Below are 25,628 nucleotides of genomic sequence, written 5' to 3' on the forward strand. Positions count from 1 at the left end.
GACAGTGGTGGTTTGATAGAATCCGACAATCAAAACTCTTAACATCAACGTGAACATAATTTTCTGGTCATGATTATCAAAATGATTACCACTGATCACTTTTCTTGTTTACAAAAACCCTACGACATACACAAATGATTAAGACTTTCTTGATAAAATACACTAACACTTACAAATGAGACAAACAAATGCATCCTTGCAAACATCCATTAACTTAATTCATTATTTCCTTAGACTAAAAACAAAGAATACAAATAATCAGATCATTTCAACTGTGCAGATAAACAAAACTGAGATGAGAGGTTTCAGGGAGCATGTACAGTATCACAAAAATAGAAATGTGCGACGGGTATGTTACTGTAAGGCAAAACGTTTCTTCCCATTTCCACCCATCATTAAGACAGCACTTAAGTAGTAAGATAGTGTTCACTGGCAGCCCCACATATTCAAATGTTGCTAGAAGTTACTGTATTGGAAAATAATGTCTTTAAGACACTGCATGAGCTATATGAAATCACTAGTAATTGTGTCACTGACAGATACATACATATAGTTTAAGTTGATACGATCCAGTTAGAATGAAGGCATCTCTTCAAACACATCCAGTTGCTAAATGTTGGAAAGTAACATTCACTGATTTCACATCACAATCCATTCAGTCCTAGCAAATCTTGAATGAAACCATGAGTTGAATGTACAGAATTGCATTTCATCCAAAAAGCTTGGAATACATGTTACCATAGAATATTCCAACAGAGCTGTTTCAAGAGCAAGAGAAGAGGTGCAATATGGCATGAGATAAAGGATATTGATCAAGTTAATCTTAAAAAGCTAACATTTTCGATACTTGATATTTTCCTCTTTAGATGTTCTGAGATATTTTCACAGGATCCTATTTCCAAGTTTCTGCAACCAGTGATTAAAACCCTCTCCATAGGACTCAATATTCTCTATCCTTTATCTTACAATCATACAATCAATGATACAGCAAACAACAAATTGTACAGAGGACTTAAATATAACATTTATATGTTTTTAAATAACTGGGTATTAGAAGTTTGGGTTCATCTATACACGTGATTGTAGCCTCAAACCAATGGGCCTTTATGTGTCATAGGAGTAGACAAAACGTTAAAAGCTTTAGGGCCAGAGAGGTTATGTCTATTACTATTTTGTGTTCTAGGTAGACATGTGGATGTAGCTTTAATTCGGTTGCCAAGCTAACCATTTACACAGCACAAAATTCCAGCCATTACAACAGCACTCATTCTCAAACAATCTGGCATTAAAGGGCTTCATTACATCATGAATTGCTGGTATGGGCCCCACTTCCAACAAAAGAACCATGCGCTCCTTTTCCACTGGGAGGAGTAAAGTGAATGTGTGATTCCAGGTCCTCCTTTCGGTCCACAAGGGTGTGGAGAAGAGACCTTTGGTCCATTAGAAGCACCCTGGGAGGGTGGAGGCCAGTAGCTATGAGTGTGTCTGTGTATGGTCGTAGTCCAGGATGAGACCTTTTATGTGTGACAGTTTCTGATGCAGATATTCACATCGCTTCTTCTCATCCCGGTACCCAGGAAACTTCTACAATGACGGACAGAAAGATATCAGCGTGGTGAAAACATTTATAATCGCAGTGGCGTGACTTGATGAGAGCAGCCACAACAAACCTCTTTGCCTGAAACCAATTCGCCCAACCATAACTTACCTTTTTATACTTTCTGTATTTCTGCAGGATTTGGTCCTCCATAAGCTGTGAATATTACAGAGAAAACACATTTGAAGCAAGAGTAAATACAACATTTTACAGCTGCATGGTATATTTTGGTCATACAGAAAGGGGTTGTGCTTTATGTGTCATCTGTTTCTAGCCCATACCTTATATTCTTGTGTTCCAGGGGAAAGAGTGTTGATCTTGGAGCCCAGCTGAACAAACATCTCAGTGATAGTGCCAATGCGGTCATGCAGGACTCTGTACTCATCGTACTCTGCACAGAAATCCTCCTTATACTGTTGACGCTGGTCTGATGCTTTAATGGTGTTGTATTTCCTGGAGAAAAAAAATAGAAAAACAAACATCTGAAGCAGTGTCACTCAAACAGACAGGCCTGTCACATTGAACGGACTGAAATCGAAAGTACAGTTGTAGCTGTTCCTCATTTTATCCAGTAGGTGACATTGTTTGCTAGCAAGCCATTTGAGTAAATTGTCTCTTGGACATTGGACGTGCACATTTTCCACTATTTATATGACTGTTTTCAAGCTTAGCCCAACCCTTTAGGAGAAAATCCGCTCCCTTTCTCAACAAGACTTTAAAATTGCCAAACTATGGAACAAAACAATTCGGTAACAGATGGTACAAAAATAACCTATAATACTGTGTTAACAGTTTGCATATCGAATGACTTCTTAACCACAAGTCTAACCTGAAAACCTGTGGTGATTATAAAATGGTTAAGATGGACTGCTTTGGAACTTACATTAAATAATCAGGCAGCTCTTCAGGTGAGGTACGAGCGACAGGTGTTTTGGTCCTCTCATGGTCTGGAGACACACATATAGAAAAAGGTTCATGTAATCTGCAAATACAAACGTGATAAAGCTCCCATCATGCCAAGGCTGATGGAGTTGTTAATCACAGCTACTGATAAGAGACATGCTCCAAGGCAGGCGGTGACGACAGCACCCCATCATGGGAGGCAGAACAGCCTGCTGACTTGCTGGACCGTAGGTTACCCAGCTGTTTAACAGGCAATCATCTACAGACTAGCCCTCGAAGGGAGGGGGGCGAGTCCAACACTTTTAACACAAATATAGAACTACAGTCACTCAACACAAAATATAGGGTTCGATTACATTGGTAATTCAACAGAAATGATACTTTATACAGTCATTTACCAATAAGATTTTCCTGATTGTGCTTCAGGTCAGGGCTGCTTTCATCCCAGTCCGCTTTTAAGCGCTCCCGTTCTTTGTCTTTGTGCTTTTTGGACTTCTTCTTTTTGTGTTGGCTGTTGGTGAGCTGCTGGTCAGTGCAAATGGGAGTCTGTGAGGGCTTGGGGCTGGGTGCTGCCGGGGCCTGCTCTGTCCGCTCCGCTTTAGGAGTACTTGAGGAGCTGCTGAGTTTGTGCCGTGTGTAGAGACTGTTCGGGCTCCCCTGGATGTGGTTGTTTGTCCTCTCAAACTCAGTTTTAGTCTGTACACTAGTGTTTCCTTGAGCAGGGGTGCTACGAGCCCCATTGGGGCCAATATGTCCATGGGAGGGAGACTGCAAGGGTAAACTCTGGTCTAGAAGCCTCTGTTTCTTAGGAGTCTGACAATCCGGTGGGTCAGAGTGCACGGGACGTTTCTAAAAGAAAATATGTAAATGTTACATTTTACAAATAAAACATCCTGACATCAAGACAAATTCTACATGAGAGCTTTTGAACTGGCTCCTGAAAACAAGCACTGACTGAACAGCCTCCAGCACAGACATCAATAAAAAGCAGATGGTCCAACACCAAGACATTTTCCTTTTTCTCCACATTTATTCCGCAGTAAGCCCAACTGTTGTTAAAACAATTTTAAAATGGTTTGGATTACAATTTACCCCTGCAACAAAGGCACTGTTTCATGTCTAAAACTTTACAAAACTAATTCTCATAATAGTGCAGCAGTGAGTAAGCAAGGTATAACTCATTTAAAGGTGAATATTTACCACAGGGAGATTCTTGACAGGGCTGAGTTGTGAAGGAGAATTCCCTGCTGTTTTAAGGAATGAATTACAGGACTGGAAACTCTTTGACTGGCTACTTCCAAGTGGCTGGAGCTTTCTAAATCATTGAAATGGAAGACACTGTCATTTTTCTGTTCAGATTAGGCATGGTGGGTCATGTGCTGGTTTTATAGTCTCTATATTGTAGTTAAAACTTAATATGCAATGGTGTTGATTTCAGCAAAGTGAAGAAGGTGGGGCTGTGTTTTCAAAGGAAAACAGAGCCAAAACAGGAAGAACCGTCTGGTTACAGTAACTGCAGGATCAAGGGTCATCACTTACAAGGAATGAGGAAAGTCTGTACACTATTCTGAGTATTGTCAGAGAACAGAGAAACATGCAGTATGTCATTGGAGACAGATCTTTGACCCTGAAATATCTTACACCATACTCATTGAGTAAACACAACATTTAGGCATGTGGCCAATTTAGTCAAACTTTTTTTGTTAAGCTTTCCCATGTGTCTAATGATAAAATATACAGGAGGCAGGCACTAGGACAGAGCAGTGTCCAGTAAGGAGGAACAATGGTGCCAGATGCAGGTTCTGCTAGCCCAAACACTCTACTGGCAATCTGCTTCCTACAGCTCCTTCCTTAGATAGAGCCCAGTCAAACCAGAGTTCAGTCATTCCCCCCACAGGACATACTGCCTTTTCAACAGCATGATCAGTGGAATCCGCTCTAAGCTCGACTGGGTTCATGGCATTCTTGAAATACGGCCGACTGACAAAGCTGCTAAACCAGAATGCATAAACACGTTTCTAAACAGTATCTATAGAGATGTTTATGTGAATATCTGAAATGATGTTTTCCTGCAATGAGGAACTGTGTACCTCCTGCATGTTGGAAAAAATAACCTATTCCCTATTTTTGTCATTACTCAGGATTTGTGAACTGAGGGAAAATATTCAGTTGCACAATAACCAGATGCAGTTGGCAGTCCTTCAGAATGATCTACTGTTTAACAGGGCTCTCCAACTATGAGCAAACCTGTACCCCCACCCCCCACCCCCGTTGCAACTAATTGTAAGAATTAGTTGGGCTTGATAAGGCTTTTAGTGCAAACCTACAATGCAAAAGCTTTCCAAAAGGACAGTTGGAGAGCCCATGGGATGACGCTCTTATTCTAAAAAGCATTGCCTTGCTACTCGCAGGCCTCCACATTAATTGTATTTGGCAACATCCTGCAGTGAATATTTCTCCCCCTGCTTTGATGTGCCCATTAACAAATTCATCAGTGCATAGAAATAGTGATTTAGTAGCTATGCTTTCAACATGATCACAGCAGACTGCCACATTAATCCACCGGTCTGGCAGACTTAACACCAGCACATTGTCAAAAGGTTACAGTGCTCGCTGCAACTGAGGAGAGGTGATCAACTAATTAGAGAAGCTTACAGGTTAAACGTAGAAAGACTTCAGACTAGACAGGTCCCTACCCATCCTTTCACAAATTCCTTGTCCCTATGGGTGATAGTAACTTTTTCTTTTGTTGATAATGAAGAGTCTGGTGTTACGTGCAGTGGAATAAACCAAGATTCTGAATGCAGGGACACTTACCTGGCCAGAAGCCTATGGATCAGCGGTTTCTCTTCCTCGAGGTACCCTGGCCAATCCTTTTGAACGTGCTTGTACAACTCATCCTTCAAAGTGAAGCTGTGGTCTTTAGGGTTCAGTTTTGCAATCTAGAAGTCAATGATAGGTTACATGTTAGTGTGAGAGGGCTGAATAGCTAGCTAAAACACTGTATACTGTACTTACCATAAATATACTGTATATACATATATTTAGCAATCATGTTGCATTCTTTTCTAAATAACAGCATGCATCTCTTTCTCATTTACTTTTTATAGACACGTTCTCTCACAATTTATTTTCTACTTCTAAATACAACTTGAAATTATTCAAATTGAAGACCGTAAGAATTTATCATTTCGCAGTACCAAAGGAACCAGAATCTTACTCAGACATCCATGTCTCAGAGCAGTCTGGGCACTGCTGGAGACACCACACCCTTGTCAAAACACAATCTTCTTCTCCAAAAAGAATAAAAGTACAACCCTAATTACAGCTACCAGCGGCGGATGCACAAGTCTTTCCTTGATGAGTGCAATGACTCCAAAATAGGCAGAGCACAGGAACTAACCTCAAATAAACTAACTGGGATAACCATTTTAGCCTCACAAATGTCTGATGATAAACAAATCAATTAGCATTAACCAGGGTGGTTGCAGAGTAGCAATTTACTTTCCATTTGGAAACCCTGTAGGGATCTCGATTGCCTTTAAATGTTGCTGTGACTTCTGAGATACGTTGATAGAGAGTTCCTTGCCTCTAAGTGAATGGTTAATTATAGAGCGTCATAAACCAACTCGACCAATCTACTTCCCCACCCTATTCCTCACCTCGTCTAGTACAGAGCTCAGGTCGGCCTTGTCCTTGGGACCAGACTTCTCTCTCTCCAACCATAGCAATAGCTCAGGCTTCTTGTAGGGTTTTAAGGCTAGCAGGTGAATAATGCGTTCCCTCAGTGACCTATGGACCAAAAGACTAGGGGCATTGCTCTTCTTGTTGCTGGGGGAGTGCTTGTTGCTGATGTCTGTGCCTATCGACAGGCCTGGCTTCTTCTGGATCTTCACACATTTACCTGCAGATGAAGAAGAATCAGGGTTTACATGAAGATTCCATGAAGGTAAAGATGCTGAATTGAATTTCTACACTTTCCTCCAAACTAAGCTAGGATCCCTTAAGTGTATATGTTACTTTTCAGTGACAGTGTAAGCGATTACCACAGTTATCGCAGGGATAATCCAAAGCTTTAGTGGAAGGCCACACAGTGCAATGTCGAGTGAATGTGACAAGAGGGGACGAGAGGATTGAGCCTGTTCTGACAGCCTATGTAGGATTCCCATACAGTACTCTGACAGTCCCCGGAATAGCCTCGTGTCTCAGCTCGGATTCAATCCTCAAGCCAGTTATGCAAATCCTGGACTGGTTTAAAGGTGAAACAAGGTCCACATCACCAACATCTGCACTTTGCCCAGGCTATACCTGTGGTACTGTACAGTGTTCAGTAGACAAACAAACAATAAACACACAGAAATGACACCTTAGTTCCAGCTGTTAAGGCCACACATTTGGTGTGCAGGCCATTAGTGGAGGCCAGTTAAAGGGTTGACAGTGGGGTTAGCTTGCTGCTACCTAAACAGGGTAGCATGGAAACTGAAACACCTCATACAGAGGTTCTTTTTTCCTGTTGCCGCACTAATTCACCTAGAGCCCGGCCAGCAGGACATGGCAATGCTTATAGATATCTACTGACCATAATCTTATTATAAGTTTAAGCTCTGCTTTGAAGGTTGCTACAGGACAAAGAAGAAGCACAGACTCTATATGGGACCTGTGGGTGTTGGATCTACTCCGTTGCATAATTTGTGTACTATCTACATGAGTGTTGTGATTTACTGACATTTTACAGTAAACACATGGGAAACCAACGCACTTAACCTTATATATAGAAAGGTTTACATGAGGGTTAAATTAATCCGTTGGGCAACTGACGTCCAGTCAGTTCGTTATTACACATATTTGACTGACTCTTAGACTGCTGTTTGTAAGTTGTTAAAAATCCTTCTTTCTTCAAGTTGTTATAACATGCCTTGATTTACAATATCACGCGCAACAATATGATATGAACTGAGGAACTCCCAAATCAATTCCCTTCCCAATTTGAGGTTACAGTGTAAATCATGTTATTAACATTGAACATCAGTGGATCAAAGGTTTTCATCTAAATCAGCCCTGAAACTTCATTCTGATTTTGACAAATGAGCATCATGAGCTTGTTTCAACAACTGCTTGTGGTTTAAGAAAAAGTTAAAAACAAGTTAAAAAGTTAAAAACCCAGCTAAAAACAACATTCTCCCTAACAGGGGGAGCTGACTGTGAAATGTTTGTAGTTTTTTGCCTCAAAAAGACTATACTGTAAATTATGATGTCTACATAATGTCTGCCACATATTTTTTACTCTCTATGATTGTGAGTCAATTTAGAAACATGGACACGAGAATAGAATTACTGTACCAAAGAAATACTTCCATCAACAACATGGGGTTTGTGCGCTTGTTGAGCGCATTGCATGGTTTTACATCTTTCATTTCGCGTCCCTTTGACATTACATTAACATTACATTTAGTCATTTAGCAGACGCCCTTATCCAGAGCGACTTAGAGTAAGTACAGGGACATTCTCCCCGAGGCAAGTAGGGTGAAGTGCCTTGCCCAAGGACACAACGTCATGTGCACTGGCAAGGAATCGAACTGGCGACCTTCAGATTACTAGCCTGATGCTCTACCCGGTCAGCCACCTGACTCCCTTTGACATCAACTGTATGGGAGTCCAGGAGCAGTGGAGTTTAGCTGTGTGCTAAAATGACTAAACATGCGTGAAATAGTGAATCCTATCAAGTCTTTATCGTTCATTTTATGGAAATGTCATAGATAGTACATACAGTATGTATGTCACTCTGCCAGGTCAACTCTAAAGCACTGTTCATAAGGCCGTAAAAGAGCCCTTTTAGCAGAAGAGTGTTGAGTTCAATATGTTGGCTCACTCTTAACAGCTGCATAATAGTTTGAAACAGCAATCACTTGTTACATTCACTTCATTAATGTATGTTTGTTGTCAGGTATGCTATTGTCAGCGTGATCATCGAGATTTGAAAGATCTTGTGTCAAATCTTAAGTCCACTGCTTGATTTACAGTTTTTGCTTGAAATGATCTTGTACAATATTTCAGTTAATGAAAACTAAGTGAATCTCATTCCCTGTGATTAAACTCTCAGCAGAACTTTATCCACTCAGCATGAGACTTGTTAGTGCATACTTCTGACAAACGCAATCACATTAATGGAGCCGGCAGGCAGGTTGGCAATGAGCCTGAACAATCTGGTCAGAATGACCAGAGTAGAAGAAGAAAAAGAGGCATCCCTCTTGCATGAATAATTGCAAACCGCTACTTTGATCAATTATGTGATAACTTCCACACCATGTGGCAATTATCAGCAGGACAAGATGGCATAGAGCGATGGATTGGATAGCCACTGGGAAGATAAAACACCTCGGTAGTTTGCCCTTGATCTTTTCATGCTTAGAGACACCCATGTGATGTGGCTGGGGGCCTGGCTCAGGCAGCACACTCACTGGGACGTGTGGAGCCGGGCTTGATCTCGATGGCAGAGCGGCTCCAGATGTCCTTCTCCACCTGGGACATCCTCTCCCGTGTCATCTGGTAGGAATCATCTGTGGCACACACCGTGATCTTGTCCTGAATACTGCCCTGCCCCTCCAGGTGTTCCCTGCCCTCCCTGTGGAGCAGAAAAGAAGAGATAGGATGCTAGACACAACACAGACCTCCATACCTGCCCTAATCAGTACATGGGAGTATTGAAAATTGCTTGTTGTTTCTAGGTATAATTCCTGCTTCATTCCTATGATCATTTAAGTGATTTACATCTTCCAGCCCATTCCTCAAAACCTAAAGTATATTAAAGAACAAGAGAGGGATTGTGAAAGCCACAAGTATTTTAACTTCAGGGCAAGCAGAACAGCACCAGCATATCCTTTCAACCAGCCCTTTGACCCTGCTTGACTACACTACCTTAAGGTTTCTGGCACTAGTCACATGGGTCAGTTGAAGCTTGTTCTTTCCTATCAGTAGTATACAGACCCTTAAAAAGCTAGTGGCAGCCTCAAATTACAACACAGCTGTTTAATCAACAGATGTAGTATTCTGTTTTCATAATACAAAACTGTAGAAATAGGCTGATGAAAACTTTTCAGTATAAACCGCAAGATGCATCTAGCAGTCACATAGGGACAAGAGTTACTTGTATTGGCAAAGAGAGGAGCGTGGAAGAGGGGGGGAGAGACAGAGAGAGCGTAGTGTCAAGGAAGCCCTGAGGTCACAACCTGACCACCAGCAGCCTGTGAATTCCATCTGTGGCAGACTATGATAACAGAGCAGTGTGTTCACTCACCCTGAGATATACTGGTGAATGCAGTCAAAGCTGGCCTGAGGTTTATCTTTGCTGTCGCTGGACAGGTAGAAGGAAAAGATTCGCAGGGCATCAGGAGACTCCGGGGACGAGGCTGGGATCTTGATGTACTGTGGCAGAGGAAACCCTCAGTATTAAATCACAGGCCAAACCACAATGTGGACACTTTATCTGCTTTTAAGTTACAGAGAAACATATTGTGTGTGTATATATATGTGTACAAACAAAACATGCATGAATGAATGAGCCAACCATCCAATATAGCAAACAGATGTCATTGGAATATGTTTTGTAACCCCACAGTAGTCCAAAAATAAGTCAAAAATAACATGTAAACATTAAAAGGAGGATGTTACAGATGTTTAGCTAAATTCTTTTTTAAAAGTTTTAGTGTTTTCATTGGTATCGTGTATAGCCCAGTGCCCCTCCTGTGTCATGTCTAAGTGCTATGTCCTTGCAGAGCAATTTGGTTCATAACTTTGTACTGGCTGTTCCAGTATCCACTCTTGTAGAGTACAGAGTGTCCAGTACAGTGCATTCTATTAGGAATGGAGCACATGTAATACATGATAACTAAAAGACTCAATTGCAATAAGTCTAGTATTACAAGTAAATAACGTTTTCTATTCTATCATCCTCAGGCGAAGATGTCATTAGTCTGTATTACATTCTGTGTCACATAATCTAGCCTATCTTTTAATGTTGCTATTCTAGTGTTGCTGATTTGACATGAGATAGCATTATATAATACAGCTTGACACAATTCAATACTTTGATCACTTTCACGCTTACCTAAATTGAGCAAAGCACCTCAAACGTCAACATGTTGAACTTTTTCTTGTGAACCAGTATTGTGTGATGTGATGTGTGATGATATTGGAGGAGTAAGTAAGAAAGACTTCAAAATTAAAAAGGTTTGAAAAAGGAAATTAAAATCATGTTTTTTCAATTCCAGAGGCCAGTCTGGATATCTTAAATAACAAAATAATGGTCAACCTCGAGAAACGTCTGCGTCATAGGGTGGCTCTATCTGGATGTGACTCAGCTTCACACCTGGGTGACAACCCCTCTCTGCCTTATACTGTTCTGTGCTCCCTAGCAACAAACTAGAACCAACATGTGATGGGCTCAGTCCAAAGCTAGTTACATAAAATGGCCTAAAAACCTACTTTCACTAGAAGGCCAGTCCAACATTGAAATTCATTAACAAACAGGTATTATTATGTCCCTGAAAAATATTTGGATCTCTCTGTCCTTTTATCCAGTTTGTGGCCTGCCATGTTTCAGATTGAAATTGACTGTTTTGTTGATACTGTGTCCTAGATTCAGGCAGAAAAATTTAATGTGCCGGAAAGTTACTATCTCTGACCCCTGCCAAACATGAGCGGAAAACTTTCTGACTGATTGTGCACAGCTATGAGAGTATTAGGAAAATTATGTAAAATCAGCAGAATATCTGGTACTTTCTCTCCCATGTTGTCATGACAGACACAGTTACAAACACAAAGGAGGAATGACTACCCCTTTTTATTTTACTTTTAGTACTTGTCTTATAAGACAAACAAATGGCAGGCAGTGGGGCTTGAAACTGCCTCTTTAGTTATCTGTGGTAAGTGATTGATTTTAAGCTTGCTGGCAGAGAGCACAGTGCTGCAGGCACATATGGCAGGCAGGAGCAGAGCTGTCACAAATGCCCAGTCATGCAGCACAGCCATAAGCAGTATCTGTAGCATGGAGCCAATAAACAGGCCCTATTTCAACACCCCCACCCCCTTCCCTCCTCCTCTAAATCCCACATTGTGCACCCTACCCCCATCACCCAACACACAACCTACAGCTACAACACAAAGCACAAGGCAGCCCACAAGAGCATTGACACTTGAGATATCAAACTGATCATTCATTTTGACCTATTTCTGCCCAGCTGCTTAAATGAAATGGTCAGACAGGATTATAACAATATCTGCGTTTGGTTTCTGCTACTGAACCATTTTCAACCAAGCATAAAAGTAAATAGGACAAACTAAGCACCCAGATCAGGACACTTTCAGATACTACGCATGTAATAAGTGGTAGGCCTAAGGTCTCAACCAAAATGACAAGCAACAAGTCATTAAACAAGAGCTGAAGAAGTAGGTCAAAGCATTTTGCATTGCAATGGAGAATAATGTGTGTAAAATGGGCATGCTGATAAACAAAAGCATGCTTGCCCCTGGGGCCAAAGCACAGCTCAACATTTACAGTCTTGGCTGTGTGCAATGAAGGCAACCCCCAAACCCAACCCCCTCACTCTGAAGTCCCTACCCCCATTCTGCCGCCAACCCCCCACCCCCCCTCTCTCTCTCTGTCTGTGTTTGTGTGTGCCCACGGTGTTAGGCAAGCCCCCTCCAGTCAAATGTTAGCATCAGCTAACCCCCCCAACCCCCAAGCCCCGCGACGGTGCACACTTCTCATTTGAATTCTAATCAACGTCACTCAGGTCGGACCGTTTGGAGGTCGACCCCGTTTTATTCACGGCATCCTTCTCCATCTTCCTAACCATATGTCATTTAACCCATTAGTTCCCAGCTCCCCTGTCCTGGAGAAGAGCCCATCTCCCCTGGCACCTTGGTCGCATAGCTGCTTTTAGACCGTACAGGGCAAGAAGATGAAGGGCCTAAAACATGACACCCTCCAGAAACAACCGCTGGCCTCCTGCCACCTGGTCACCTGTCTTTTTCTGTTAAAATAGAGTATCATAGCGTAAGGGTATAAAACTTGTTAAAAAATTACATGTTTTTGCTAAGGTATACTATTCTCTCAAATGAATTAATCTGACCTTCTCTGGTGATGTGCTTGGGAGCTACCACCCACATTGACTAGGTAGTCATCGTTGGTCCACTGTCAGTGAGGGGTGTGGATTTCTATAGAGCTGCTGACTCATATATGGCCTTCCATGTAGCTGTAGCCTTCAAGACTGAGCCCTTGAGGACTCCAGCATTGTGTGTGTGTGTGTATGTGTGTGTGTGACCTTTCATTCTTTGGTTAAGCCGTAGGAGCCCCACACTGCCACAGGTCACATGGAAGGACTGAGACCAAACGTCTAAGATAAATCACGCTTGGTCACCACAGCTGACACTATATGACACACTTCTTTTAAATAGATGAACTGTCCCTCAACAGTCCCTCAAACATAGGGGGCCCTATTTTGACGATCTGAAACGCAAGTATCAAAACGCAAAGCGCAAGTAACTTTGTGGGCTGGATCCAGCTTGGTTGCTATTTTGCCGGCGGGATAAATGACTGAAATCTAAAAAGGGTTGGTCTGAATTAGCTACATTACTTATGGATGTGGTTTGGGCGTAACGTGCAGTACACAAATCAGAGCGTCATCACACATTCACTTTAAGAGCAGCGCTTGTTCCATAGCAGATTACTAATATAATGGCGGATTTGCCAGGCGCACGCCAAGAGCGGTTCATAGCCGAGGAGACCGACGCTGTAGTCAGGGCCGTAACAGATAGAGAAGTGACATTGTATGGAAAAGGCAGAGCAGTTTTCGTTTTCTCATTTCGCTAAATTGCCCGTTCATGCTGCTCATTCAATTTCTTATTATATATATATATATATATATTTAAATTGTTATATTTTTTTATTGTTTAGTTCTTAAAATTAGTTTAACAATTGTACTTTTAACTTAATTTAAGACCCGTATATGTTTAATGTTTGCAACTTCCTGCCACAGTAAATTCCGTGTTTGTGGAACATTGGCTAAATGGCGAATAAACCGAAATCTGATTCTGATGGAGATGCGAGAAACAAAACCACCCAAATTAGCTTCGGTTAAACAGGGGTGGGAGGAAATTGCCACAATTGTTACAAATCAAGTTCACATACATGGAGATTTCTCATGAAAATATTTCTAGAAATTAGAAGAAATTCAACACACCATAAATCAAAACAATGTACGTAGCTTCGCAGAGAAAATACCCTGGCCTCACCAGCAGTAAGCACGGACCAAGCTTGCGCCCTTAAAATAGCATCAGAATAACGCGCCATTGACTTAAGACTACGTTATTCCTGGTCAGTGGCGGAATTGTTTTTCTGAAACTGCAAAATAGCACCAGAGAACGTTTGCGCCGGAACACGCCTCCTTTTTTGCTGAACCGCCCACGGGAGCGCAAAGTCATTTCGAAGTGCGTCTGTGGAGGGAAAAGTCGGCTTTGCGTGGAGTGCAATCTAGGAATGACACTTGCGTCGTTGACTAAGTCAATTGCGCTGGGTGCAAAAGCTTTAACTTGATCGACAATATACAGTACCAGTCAAAAGTTTGGACAATGTGTCCAAACTTTTGACTGGTACTATATGTTTTTTAATTCCAATCAATTTCACATATCTAGAACTGAAGATAAGATTGTTATCTGTAATTTAGGAAGTTTAGTATTAGGGTTAGTATAGTCGATTATTTATTGCTATCTGTATATTTAGGAAGTTTCACTTATTTAAGCTCAGCATAGATGTAAATTATGTTCTGTGTACTATTTGTTATGTTATGCCAGGTGCTTGCGTTGTCGTCTTAAGAATTTCAGTGCCCAGTCTGACCTTGTGTTGTTCTGTGTACCTGACAATAAAAGACTTGACGTGACTTGAGAGCCTACCGCATGCATAGATTTGCTGTGTTTGGCAGTTAGACAGTTTGGGTTCTCCCAGCCAAATGGCTTCAGATTGGCAATCCTTAGCACCTTGTCAGATTGCCCCCCTACAGGGTGCCCAGGCAAATACAAAAACTGCCTCTGTGGCCCTGGCCCAGCCACATCTGCTGCCCCACAGTTCCAGTGTGTTTAGAGATGTCAAATACTTTCAGGCTGTTGTAAGGTGTGAACTGGACTGGAACGGAACAACTTAGCGGGGGCTCTGCCGTTGGAACAGGACAAAGGGCACCCTCAGTGGTGTCCATGAAAAACTCCCCCTTGCTCAGACACAGCGTAAAACCCCTCGCCATCTTTGATCACTGTAAATAATGCTCTTCAGCCTCACATTTGGCAGCAGAGGAGAACGACTAAGGGGTCGTCTTTTCTTTGCTTCTGTCAGACACATCTGCCATGAAAGATGAAAAGTTGCCTTTTTTTCTGTACTTGGCTCTGCAGATGTAAGCAAGCAGGCAGGGTTAACAGCTCTGGTATTTAGCATGGCAGCTCTGTGATGGAAGCAGGCGCCTGAATGTTAGTGATTTACTCGGAGTCTGGGCCTCCTGCCCCTGTCTGTAGCCACACTACAAGCCATTGTCCTCTCATCCCAGTCTGCTCAGCCATGGCTGCTCTGAGCCGCCCGTCTTTTGTTCCGGCGTCTTCCCCCACAGGGCTGAGTGCAGCGGTCTGACGGCCCGCCTGGATTATTCATGAACAGCAGGGACGTGTGGCTGCGTGGCGAGGGCCAGGAGGGGGAGGCATGGGGATCCCAGTTCAGCCCCAGCATGGGAAATAGACCTCCTCTCTCTGGAATTTGCTCAACACCCCCAACACAGCTAGGGCACCAACACAGAAAAGTCCTCCAGGAACAAGATGTATCAGAGATCCTTCTGCCATGCGTGACCACCCACAAAATACTGTACACTGGGTTAAATTAATGTACCAGAGCTATGACGGAAAAACGATACTGATGTGGGGAAAGCAATGCCATGTTTTACTTCAGCTCCATTCAAGCCAGTGGTCAAAGGGTATCGTACAAGTGTCAGTTGGAAGGAAGACATTATTTCAGTGACACATGTTGACAGCCGATGATGGTTACACGGGCAGACAAAGCCCCAAGGAAAAGGGTGGTCACATTCATCCAGCCAGTTGAGGGGGTTGGTAGAGTTGGAAAACCAGTGTTGGTGGTGGATGTGGGGGAGGGAGACAGAGAGAGGGGAGTGAGGGAAGATGGGGATGGGCAATTGTCGTTGATACAGCATCCCCCAAGGTATAGGCTCTTCTGCCAAGTAAAGTCAGCCCTCCTCCACCAGGCTGGGGCTAATCTGTCAACCTCAACAAACACTTTCCAACCCCCACCCCTACCCTGGTCCATGGTCCCTCATTGTCTGATAGCATGTTGGGGGATGGAGAATCCTGCTTGTGGTAGCCAACACAGACAGACATGACACACTCAGTAACATGGGCTATCAACAACACACAAAGAATAGATTCAACATGCCAATAACAATATGGGCCTACTTGATTCCTGGTCATGTGAAGTGTATGTCAATGTTTCATGCAATGAAATCATTGGAAACTTTGTCTTTTAATTATGAAACACCTGCGATTTCGCTTTTTTGTAACAATGTTGATACATTATTGGAGCTATAATCCAATACATACAGTTCTGTAATGTCGGTTTCAAAGAAATGCGCTGCTCTTCAATCATAGTGAACATGACCAATATGTAGAATTATTTACTGGTATTTTCTTCAGGCTTTAATCCTTTAACAATTTTCAGATTGTGAATATGAAAGTACAGCCAGCACTGATTAACAAATGTAGCCACAGAGAATCAAGGCAAAAGTCTTAAAAATGCAGCAAGCTGTGACGTGTAAAACCATGGCGCAGAGTACAGATAAGGCCTGGTAAATTACAAACAACTGCTCACATGAACAAATACTCACAAAAATAAAGTACATACAGCTAAGAAATCATAAAAGGCAATTCTTGCACAGTGTATATGTATGGCTAGCATTATGTAAGGTTGTTATCCCTCCTTAGGTTAAACAATAGTTCACTAGTTCTGGTGTAAGCTTGGCACAACCACATACTGTACACAGAAGAAAACTGCCCCAGACTCTTCCACTTCCTGCCTATCCTGTTTGTTTACAGCTTCAGTATTGCTTATATCCTGTGTTGCAATTCATAAAAAATAAAGGATGTGGGAAAACCAATACTGCCACAGACAGTCAGCTTAACAACTTACCAAATGTAAGGCAAAGATTATTTGCATTGCTTGCTCTTCCTGCATAAAAACAGCTTGTCATGACTTGCAACTAAAATACACTAGAGATAAATTTCCCCCAAAAAACTATTTAATTGTCACAGTTATTTTAGAACATTGTATCAAAGGAAAGTCTTAAGGCCTATACGGCTGAGTTCATAGCAGAGTTAAGCCCCTGACATGCAGTACATAAGACTAAATCAAACAGGATACCCTTGATTCACTCCATAACATGACGCAGAATACATTGATTTTAACATTATATTACCATTAGTCTGAAGCATGGAAGACAAGACAGATTGTAGGACAGAGAGGCTGTGGAAAATAAAATCAGTTGTTGTTCCCACTTCAAATCAAGAGCATAGTTGATACTCCCTCGGAACTGAACTGAAACATGCTGTGATTATTTGTCATGTTGGTGAGGAGACTCATCCAACTTTGCAGAGGTTGCGCCAGCTAGAATGAACATGTATCCCTGCCACAAACCAAATAAAGTAATTTGAAGAGTACCTTGTGTCCAGCGCCACAAACACAGATTATGTTGTACAACAGAAAACCTTGTAATGAACTGCATGCAAACCATCTTGAATTCAAATATGAACACCAGGACCAAAGAGTAACAACCAGAAATAAAATTAATGTTCAATTATGATTTTAATGCTCTGTTAAAGTAGTACAAAGACCCAACACATTTCCACAACTGGAGGACTGTTCCAAAAATCAGTTATCATCAACCCTGAGGCCAACTGCTTTGCCAGTCAAAACAGTGAGCCTCAGACAAGAACAGAGCCTTGTGCCTCACTTGACACATCTGGATGAATAGAGTGGTGTGTGCCCTTTCAGACACATGTGGGGCAAGCTCCCCCTCTGGCTGTGCCACAGGGACAGAACTGCTCCCTAACCACGTTCCTGTTATTGTTATTCTAATGAGCTTTGGAGAAAAATAACAGTGACGGTCACACACAGGGGCCAGAGCACACACACACACACACACTGATAAGTGTACACACACACAGTATAGGTTCATTTGCAGGGGTATCGGGAGGCTAAGAGCAAAAATGGGGGTAGAGTCAGGGCAGCCACGTGTGAGAAAGAGGCCCTGATGTCTCCAAAGGACTCAGACGAAGCACAGGGGGAAACGATACAATCATCAGGGAGGGGGGAGCAAGCAGAGCCATCACACACTCTTGTCATGTGAATGCTCTGTGGGTAGACTGCAGCCTAACCTCCTCTCACAAAACCATATTTAATGAAACAGTTGTGCACATGCAGACTGTCACACAAGCCACGTAGATTACTGTAATTATTTTGGGGTTTAAAGTGAAGAATGTGTAGCTGTTATAGACTGTGTTAGCACTAATGGTTTTAGGCTGGAGAAAATAACATATTTTTATGGCACAAAGACACCTTTGACACAGGTGTCTTATTTGAAAAAGAAAAGAGAAAAAATATTAGTTGCATTTTTGCAGTAGTAGATCTGGTTGCAGGGTCATGGTACTATTTTTTTTTAGCTAAATACCACTACCAGAAATAAGAATATATTGAATTTTAAGAAGGATCTTCCAGACTTTTTCAAAACTCAATACAGCCCTGAGATGCGGAAGAAAACCTCCACTGTGAATCACTAGCAGGCCTAACTAACACTGAAGTTCTATGTGATCACTGTAAACCCACCATCCTACTTAACTTGGATCAGATCAGTGCTAAACACTCAATACTTGCCGGGAATAAGGAGTTAAGTTATAAGAGCTAATACACCATTCCATTTAGACTCGACTGACATAAAACATGCCAGCCAGCAAACTGCTTTGCCAGCTCTAAAGGAAAATAAGCACTAAGATGTGAAATTCCAGTCCATGGGAACCCAAAACTGAATATCTTCCCTAATCTATTCCAAAACAATCTATACCATAATTCATGAAAGGAATTTCACATAACCCACTCTTTTTGTCATTCCTTTTCATGGAGGCATCTCCTTCATTTGTATCCATTGGCTTCCATTTGGGGCTATCTTGTTGTTGTTATTATCAGTGACCTCTGCATTTTGTAAAGCTCTCTCTTGGAAGTCGCTTTGGATAAAAGTGTCTGCTAAATTAATAAATGTAAATGTAATGATAATATGATCAATTTTTGTGTTTCCTGTAAACAGGATCTTTGTTGTTCAGTTTAAACTGGCACTGTGGACTGGCTGGGTCCACAGAGACTGGAGACTGGTGCTAAAACTACCCATGAGATAGTTCCAGAAGTGCAAGTCCCAGAGGAACAGGCAGCTGACTGTCACATCAAGGCATGGCCTGACAGGGGACTTAAAGCTATGGTTCTGGAGAGGAGCCAGAGATCTAGTTGTGGGAATTCCCTTGGCTTTGTGGCAGAAGGGATGCCCCTTTACAGGAATGTGGCAACTCAGTAAGGTCAAATGGGGCACATCTGAGAACATACAGACCACTGCCACTAGACCAAACCATATCCAATCCTACTCCTAAGTATTTTGAAATATACTATTGATATGTAGTGTACGTATGTGGAGCAGATAAACAGAAACCTATTTGTCCTATGTTACATTAAATGTAATAGTGCTTGTAGTGCAGTACTCCACCCCCCCCAAACTCCCCCTACCCCCAGTCTGTAGTTTTCCAGACTGCCATATCCACCAACATCCTCCCCCTACTAACAGCTTCATCTGGTCTCCCCCTCTCCAACGGTTGCAGATACCTCATTAATGCCCAACCGGAGGGACTAGTACAGCCACTATTGTAAGAGGGGTGCTATGCTTGATTTCCACCAAAGCAATTTGAATATGTAATAGCCAACCAAGATATAATCACCCAATCCGTTTCAATGATTAAATAATTTTAAATGGGACAGTATTAAAATGAGTAAACAGAATGAATGGTGTCGCCTTACAGTATACTGTATTTGATTAATATGTTACAAGTACAGTACAACTAATGTGTGCTGTATATTTATGTCTGCTGAGCACTAAATTTGGTATCTTGCAATGAGCCTGGCTTTATAAAAAAAAAAATTGCTGTGAAGATCTATGAAGTAAGACAATAATTCCATAGCTGCCATTGCATCCCCCTTTCCTCATTTGAGCTCTTTCATGTCTGAGCAGAGACAACAGGCGAGGAGACACTGGGCTCCCTGGGGTTCACCAACTCCCCAATCTCCTCCCCCCCTCTCTGAACAAAGCCTCCCCAGTCACCAGCCTGACCCAGTAACCTGGCGAGCAGCCTGGGGTATAGTGTACCCTCTCTTAGGCTTCCAGGGCCCCGTGGAAGCACACAGGGCTGGCGTTTGTGTACAGAGCAAAGTCACTTTCGTCAATGCAATCGGCTCTTGCAGGGATTAGAGCAGCTCCTTTTAGACAGGGCCGATTGTGTGGTAAATGTGCAGCGGACGAGTGGGCTGGGCTGGGGAGGGTGCTGTTGCGGCCGGGCTAATCTGGTTGGACACAGGCATCTTTCTTTACTGGCGCTTCACAGGAATGTCCTCTCCCTCAGACTGCCAAGTGTTTTTGTAGATTATGTACCCAGCATGACAACCATCAGCATCTAGGATCATTTGACACTATGGGAACTCATTTAAATCAGAGCCACACTACATCCCCTTTCCCCTCCCCCTACCCCCAACATCGGAAATCCGAGGGTTTTCCATATAGACAAATTGCTAGTCATATGTTTATTTATATGCTTACGGAAGATATGTATCACAAATATGAAACACCTTCATTCCACATATATTGAAGCCATGTCACAAAGCCCAACAGCTAAACTAAAACACAATCATCATCACCACCACATTGTCACACAGCAAGCCTTCAGGGTTTTACAGTGGATGCCTGCAATTGTCCAACAGAGATTTGATTGTTGTGAGCATGCAGCACAGCAAATCAGAACTAATTAAATCATTTCATCTCTGAAGCAGACAGGAGTATGAAAAACACATTAATCTTACCCCTTGGCTCCCCTTGAAGCAAATTGCTGGGTGATTTGGTAAGGATCCCTAGGGAGAGAAAAGAAAGCAAAAATATCTAGACAAATTGTTTACGTTTACCAATTGACTAAAGCATTATAGGTCCTAATACAATCCAATACATGTTTTCTGTTGTGAAGAAATATTGAATTTGTGTATTTATTCTACTTTGTTTGCAATATTTCCCCCCTTAGCCTATCTTTTCATGAATGCAATTCAGATAATGAACTGGCAATTCAATATTTTTTAATGTCTTCTTTTCTAAGACCCATAGCAGGCCTACAGATTAAGGGGTGTCAGTACTAAACCAAAATTAATGTGTATTATTAATCAATTGAGACCACAGGAACTTTTCCAATCACCCCTTTTGTCAAATGGCAAGTCAATGAAGACAGGCCCATATCTTCAGAAATGACTCATCATTTAAAAAGCTTCAAAATCTCCACATTGTTATTGTTTATTTCTTGTGAAACGAACTAAAAGAGAAAAAACACATACAGTGCCCTCCAAAAGTATTGGAACAGTGAGGCGAATTCCTTTATTTTTGCTGTAGACTGAAAACATTTGGGCTTGACATCAAATAATGAACGTGAGACCAGAGATCAACGTTTCAGCTTTTATTTCCAGGTATTTACATCAGGATCTGATGCACAACTAAGAAAATATCACATTTTGTTTGAATCCACCCATTTGTCATGTGAGCAAAAGTATTGGAACAGATATACTTAAAACATATTTAAGTGAATAAGACTTAATATTTAGTTGCAAATCCTTTGCTTTCAATAACTGCAGCAAGTCTGTGACCCATTGACGTCACCAAACTTTTGCATTCTTCCTTTTTGATGCTTTCCCAGGCTTTCACTGTAGCCTCTTTCAGTTTTTGTTTGTTTTGTGGGGTTCCTCCCTTCAGTCTCCTCTTAAGCAGGTAAAATGCATGCTCTATAGGGTTTAAGTCTGGAGATTGACTTGGCCAGTCTAATACCTTCCATTTCTTGCCCCTGATGAACTCCTTTGTTGTTTTGGCAGTGTGTTTTGGGTCGTTATCTTGCTGCATGATGAAGGCTCTGCCAATCAGTTTGGTTGCATCTTTCCTTAAATTGGCAGACAAAATGTTTCTGTAGACTTCCGAGTTCATTTTGCTGCTGCCATCATGTGTTACATCCTCAATGAAGATTAATGAGCCCGTCCTAGAAGAAGCCATGCAAGCCCAAGCCATGACATTACCTCCACCGTGTTTCACAGATGAGCTTGTGTGTTTGGGATCATGAGCAGTTCCTTTCTTTCTCCAAACTTTAGCCTTTCCATCACTTTGGTAAAAGTTAATCTTTGTCTCATCAGTCCATAAAACTTTGTCCCAGAATTTTTGAGGTTCATCTCTGTACTTTTTGGCAAATTCCAGCCTGGCCTTCCTATTCTTCTTGCTAATGAGTGGTTTGCATCTTCTGGTGTAGCCCTTGTACTTTTGTTCATGAAGTCTTCTGCGAACAGTAGATAGTGATACCTTCACTCCTGCCATCTGGAGGTTGTTGCTGATCTCACTAACAGTTGTTTTAGGGTCTTTCTTTACAGCTCTCACAATGTTTCTGTCATCAACTGCTGATGTTTTCCTTGGTCTACCTGTTCGACGTCTGTTACTTAGTACACCAGTAGTTTTCTTCTTCTTCAGGACATTCCAAATGGTTGTACTGGCTATGGCCAATGTTTCTGCAATGGCTCTGATTGATTTTCCATCTTCTCTAAGACTCACAATTGCTTGTTTTTCACCCAAAGACAGCGCTCCGGTTTTCATGTTGTTTTCACCTCTGAATACAGTCTGCATAGACAAAACCTATCTTACCCAATCTGAACCTGAGTGTAGACATTCAGTGGTATTTATTGATTGAATAATGTATGTAATAGGACACACCTGGGCAACAAAACACACCTGTCAGTCATATGTTCCAATACTTTTGCTCACGTGACAAATGGGTGGGTTTGAACAAAAAGGTGATATTTTCTAATTTGTGCATCAGATCCTGATGTAAATACCTGGAAATAAAAGCTGAAACGTTGATCTCTGGTTTCACATTCATCGTTTGATGTCAAGCCCAAATGTTTTCAGTCTACAGCAAAAATAAAGGAATTGGCCTCACTGTTCCAATACTTTTGGAGGGCACTGTACATCTTGTCAGCTGTGATGTTACAGGGTGCAGAAGATAAGACCCATTATCTCTAGGCCAGCTGCAGCCATGGTCAACAGGCTTGTTTATCTATAGTTTTGGGAGAGGTCGCTCTTATTTCTGTTTGGTCATAGCTCAATACAGTTAATGTTGTATCAGCATTTAAGCTTTTCATCATATCCCTTTGACCTGTTTACAGCTGGTTACAAGTACAAAAATAGTTTTTTAAAAATATATTTGAGCCATGAGCGTCAAAACCAGGTCTGACCTGACTTTACCATCACCAAGTGAAATGCTGTTCGAAAAATCCACCCCGTTCGGTCTATAACAATTGTAGAAATATATTATTAAACAAAATGTCGAAGACAATACTAACAACTACTTTGACAATTCCACAACTGATTTGTATCCTTAAACATCATGTACACAAGCTACCCTGTTTTTTTTATATCACCCTAAGATAAGATAATGCTTTATAGGTAGAGCAGTACTGCTCTGGCGGACCAATGAGCAGCGGATACGGGATGGCTTCCAAAGCCAGAGCAAAACAATGTACAACAGTACAGAAACAAAAATCCCTTGCCACCACCCATAAGCAACGGGTTTTCCGAGAGGTTCGCCGAAACTGACAGAGCGAACGTCCAGCTGGCTATCAAATCAAGCTGAGCATTTTTTGTTGTTCAATCAAAACAAATAAACCTCTAACTACCCGCACCATGCTTTCTTCAGTAACGCCAATCATATTAATGGAAGTATAGCAGAGGAAAGTGAAGAACCAGCCTACGAACTTGTACATGAAAGCACAAAAAGAAAATATTACAGAGCCTTAAAATTGGCTATAAAGTGGGACTCTTTGGAGAGAACCTGAACAATCAATGTTATTCAGATCAATGCGCAAATTTAACGTTGGCAATCGGAATGGTGCTTACTGTAAGCTTCGTAGAAAACGTTATGTAGGCTACAGATTTAAATGATGTGACATAAACGTAAGTGTAAGATTGCGTTGCAGTGGAAGAGTATGCACATTTTTCGATTGAAGCCTATTTCGTTTAGACATGCGGTTTTTAAAGATGATTCTAATTCATAAACCATTGTGGTTTCATCGTTCTAAAAACGGAATTCTCGGAGATAATCCACATAATCTATTAAATCGTATAGATGAAGGTTTACATGCAAACCTTTTCCATACAATTTCTCATCATTTTTGGCTACATGTCAATACAGTAGCCTCCAAAAGGATACACGCATATTTTTACCCAGACGCAACGTTTACGTTTGTAAATATCTAATCTAGCTGACACAATTATTATTTACAAGACCATGTTGATACCACTTCTTAAACTTCATGGAACTTTTCAAATGATATTCGGCTTCGAGTTCGTAGCTGATAAAACAATCTACGAGATCTTTCCAATGAAAGATGAATCTTACCTTGAGATTTTGGTAGGCTTCAAGCGCCCGGATGGCAGTGTCAGTTAGCTTCACATGATACAGAGTTTTATTTGGGGTGTTTTTGTTGATTTTCCCGCAGGAGAGCCCATACCGATGCTCCTGTCTCAGGGCTGCCATGTCTACAACTGTAGGGAATAAGCGACATTATCTTTGAAACGTCACGTTGACCTAGGCGGAGTTACCAGCGACTACGTTACAACGTCACACACACACACAACCCCCCCCCCCCCCCCCCCCCCCCCCCCCCCACACACACACACACACACACTGTAAACAGGAAACATAACAATAACGTTGTGGTTCCATATTCTGTTTTATTTCATTTATAAACATCAATAAAACTATACAACAAACATCAACAAAACGATACAACAAATACAACATAACGATTTTAGCCTACTGCTGTAACTTATCAAGTCAACTGCAGTGAGTTATCAACTGCAGGCTATATGTTCCTTCAGTGCTGATATGTCAGGAATTAGTTGACAAATACTAAATCGTCAACAAATGTGTGGCTTCTTGCCATTTCTTGCCATTGAATTATGACAATGGCAATTATGTCATCAAATTCTTGGAATGTTTCAATTTTTATTCAGATTTGTTTTTAAACTGATGATGCCATAATAAAGAAGAAATCCAAGTGAAAACGAAAAATATATTCAAATCTAATCTAGTGATCAGAGATTTTAAAAGACACATGTATTAAATTGATGTGGATTGACAATCCTGCTAACAAATAGAGGAGTCAGGTGGCTGAGCGGTGGGGAATTGGGCTAGTAATCAGACGGTCGCCAGTTCTATACCCGGCTGATCAAAATGACGTTGTGTCCTGGATAAGAGCGTCTGCTAAATGACTAAATACGTTTAAAAAGATAATGATGATTTTTTATTTATTTGGGTTAGTTAAAAAAATTACTTAATTCTAAATCTCTTACAAACACAATGAAGTGGCTCTGGATTTAGTCACTAATGCAGACTTTACTTACCATATGGTCCTATGACATTTCTATGACTGTCTCAAACCAGGGTTGCTCCAATATGTGCATTACAACAGAAAATACCTTTTTTTTTAATTATTCAATGATATGGATGATGTTGTTTTAAAACATCCTTGTTTAATGTCTTCAACAGTCCTGGATCTAGTGTCTCAGGAGAATTCCACAACCCAATTCTATGGGTATTAAAGAATCATAGATCCCTTTATGATAAATATGAAAATGCACAGTTTTGCTAAATCTGTAAATTCCCATTTTCAGCTGTGTCTATCCATTTCATTTGGTAATCTGCCCCTGAA

The 25,628-nt window shown here is 41.5% G+C and overlaps 1 protein-coding gene across 1 annotated transcript; it reads right to left on the reverse strand.

Moving 5' to 3' along the window:
• Positions 1 to 110: 110 nt before the first annotated feature.
• On the reverse strand, positions 111 to 24,504 carry LOC124476311 (RNA polymerase II elongation factor ELL2). Its single transcript, XM_047033384.1, has 12 exons — positions 24,314 to 24,504; positions 20,706 to 20,753; positions 9,795 to 9,922; positions 8,959 to 9,122; positions 6,163 to 6,404; positions 5,318 to 5,442; positions 3,701 to 3,815; positions 2,899 to 3,349; positions 2,481 to 2,544; positions 1,879 to 2,050; positions 1,709 to 1,753; positions 111 to 1,584 (listed from the first exon to the last, which is right to left on the reverse strand). Exons 1-12 carry the CDS (start codon positions 24,449 to 24,451, stop codon positions 1,474 to 1,476), a joined length of 1,803 nt encoding a protein of 600 aa, XP_046889340.1. The 5' UTR covers positions 24,452 to 24,504; the 3' UTR covers positions 111 to 1,473.
• Positions 24,505 to 25,628: the final 1,124 nt, after the last annotated feature.

This window comes from Hypomesus transpacificus, chromosome 14, assembly GCF_021917145.1.
Source record: "Hypomesus transpacificus isolate Combined female chromosome 14, fHypTra1, whole genome shotgun sequence".
NCBI classification, from domain to species: Eukaryota; Metazoa; Chordata; class Actinopteri; order Osmeriformes; family Osmeridae; genus Hypomesus; species Hypomesus transpacificus.

Bases quoted from the DNA above. Each gene is read 5' to 3' on its own strand.
- LOC124476311 (XM_047033384.1), bottom strand. From the start codon at position 24,451: ATGGCAGCCCTGAGACAGGAGCATCGGTATGGGCTCTCCTGCGGGAAA. The intron at 20,754-24,313 runs GTAAGATTCATC...TTCTCTCCCTAG, and splicing joins AAGCCTACCAAAATCTCAAG to GGATCCTTACCAAATCACCC. The intron at 1,754-1,878 runs GTATGGGCTAGA...TAATATTCACAG, and splicing joins CTGGAACACAAGAATATAAG to CTTATGGAGGACCAAATCCT.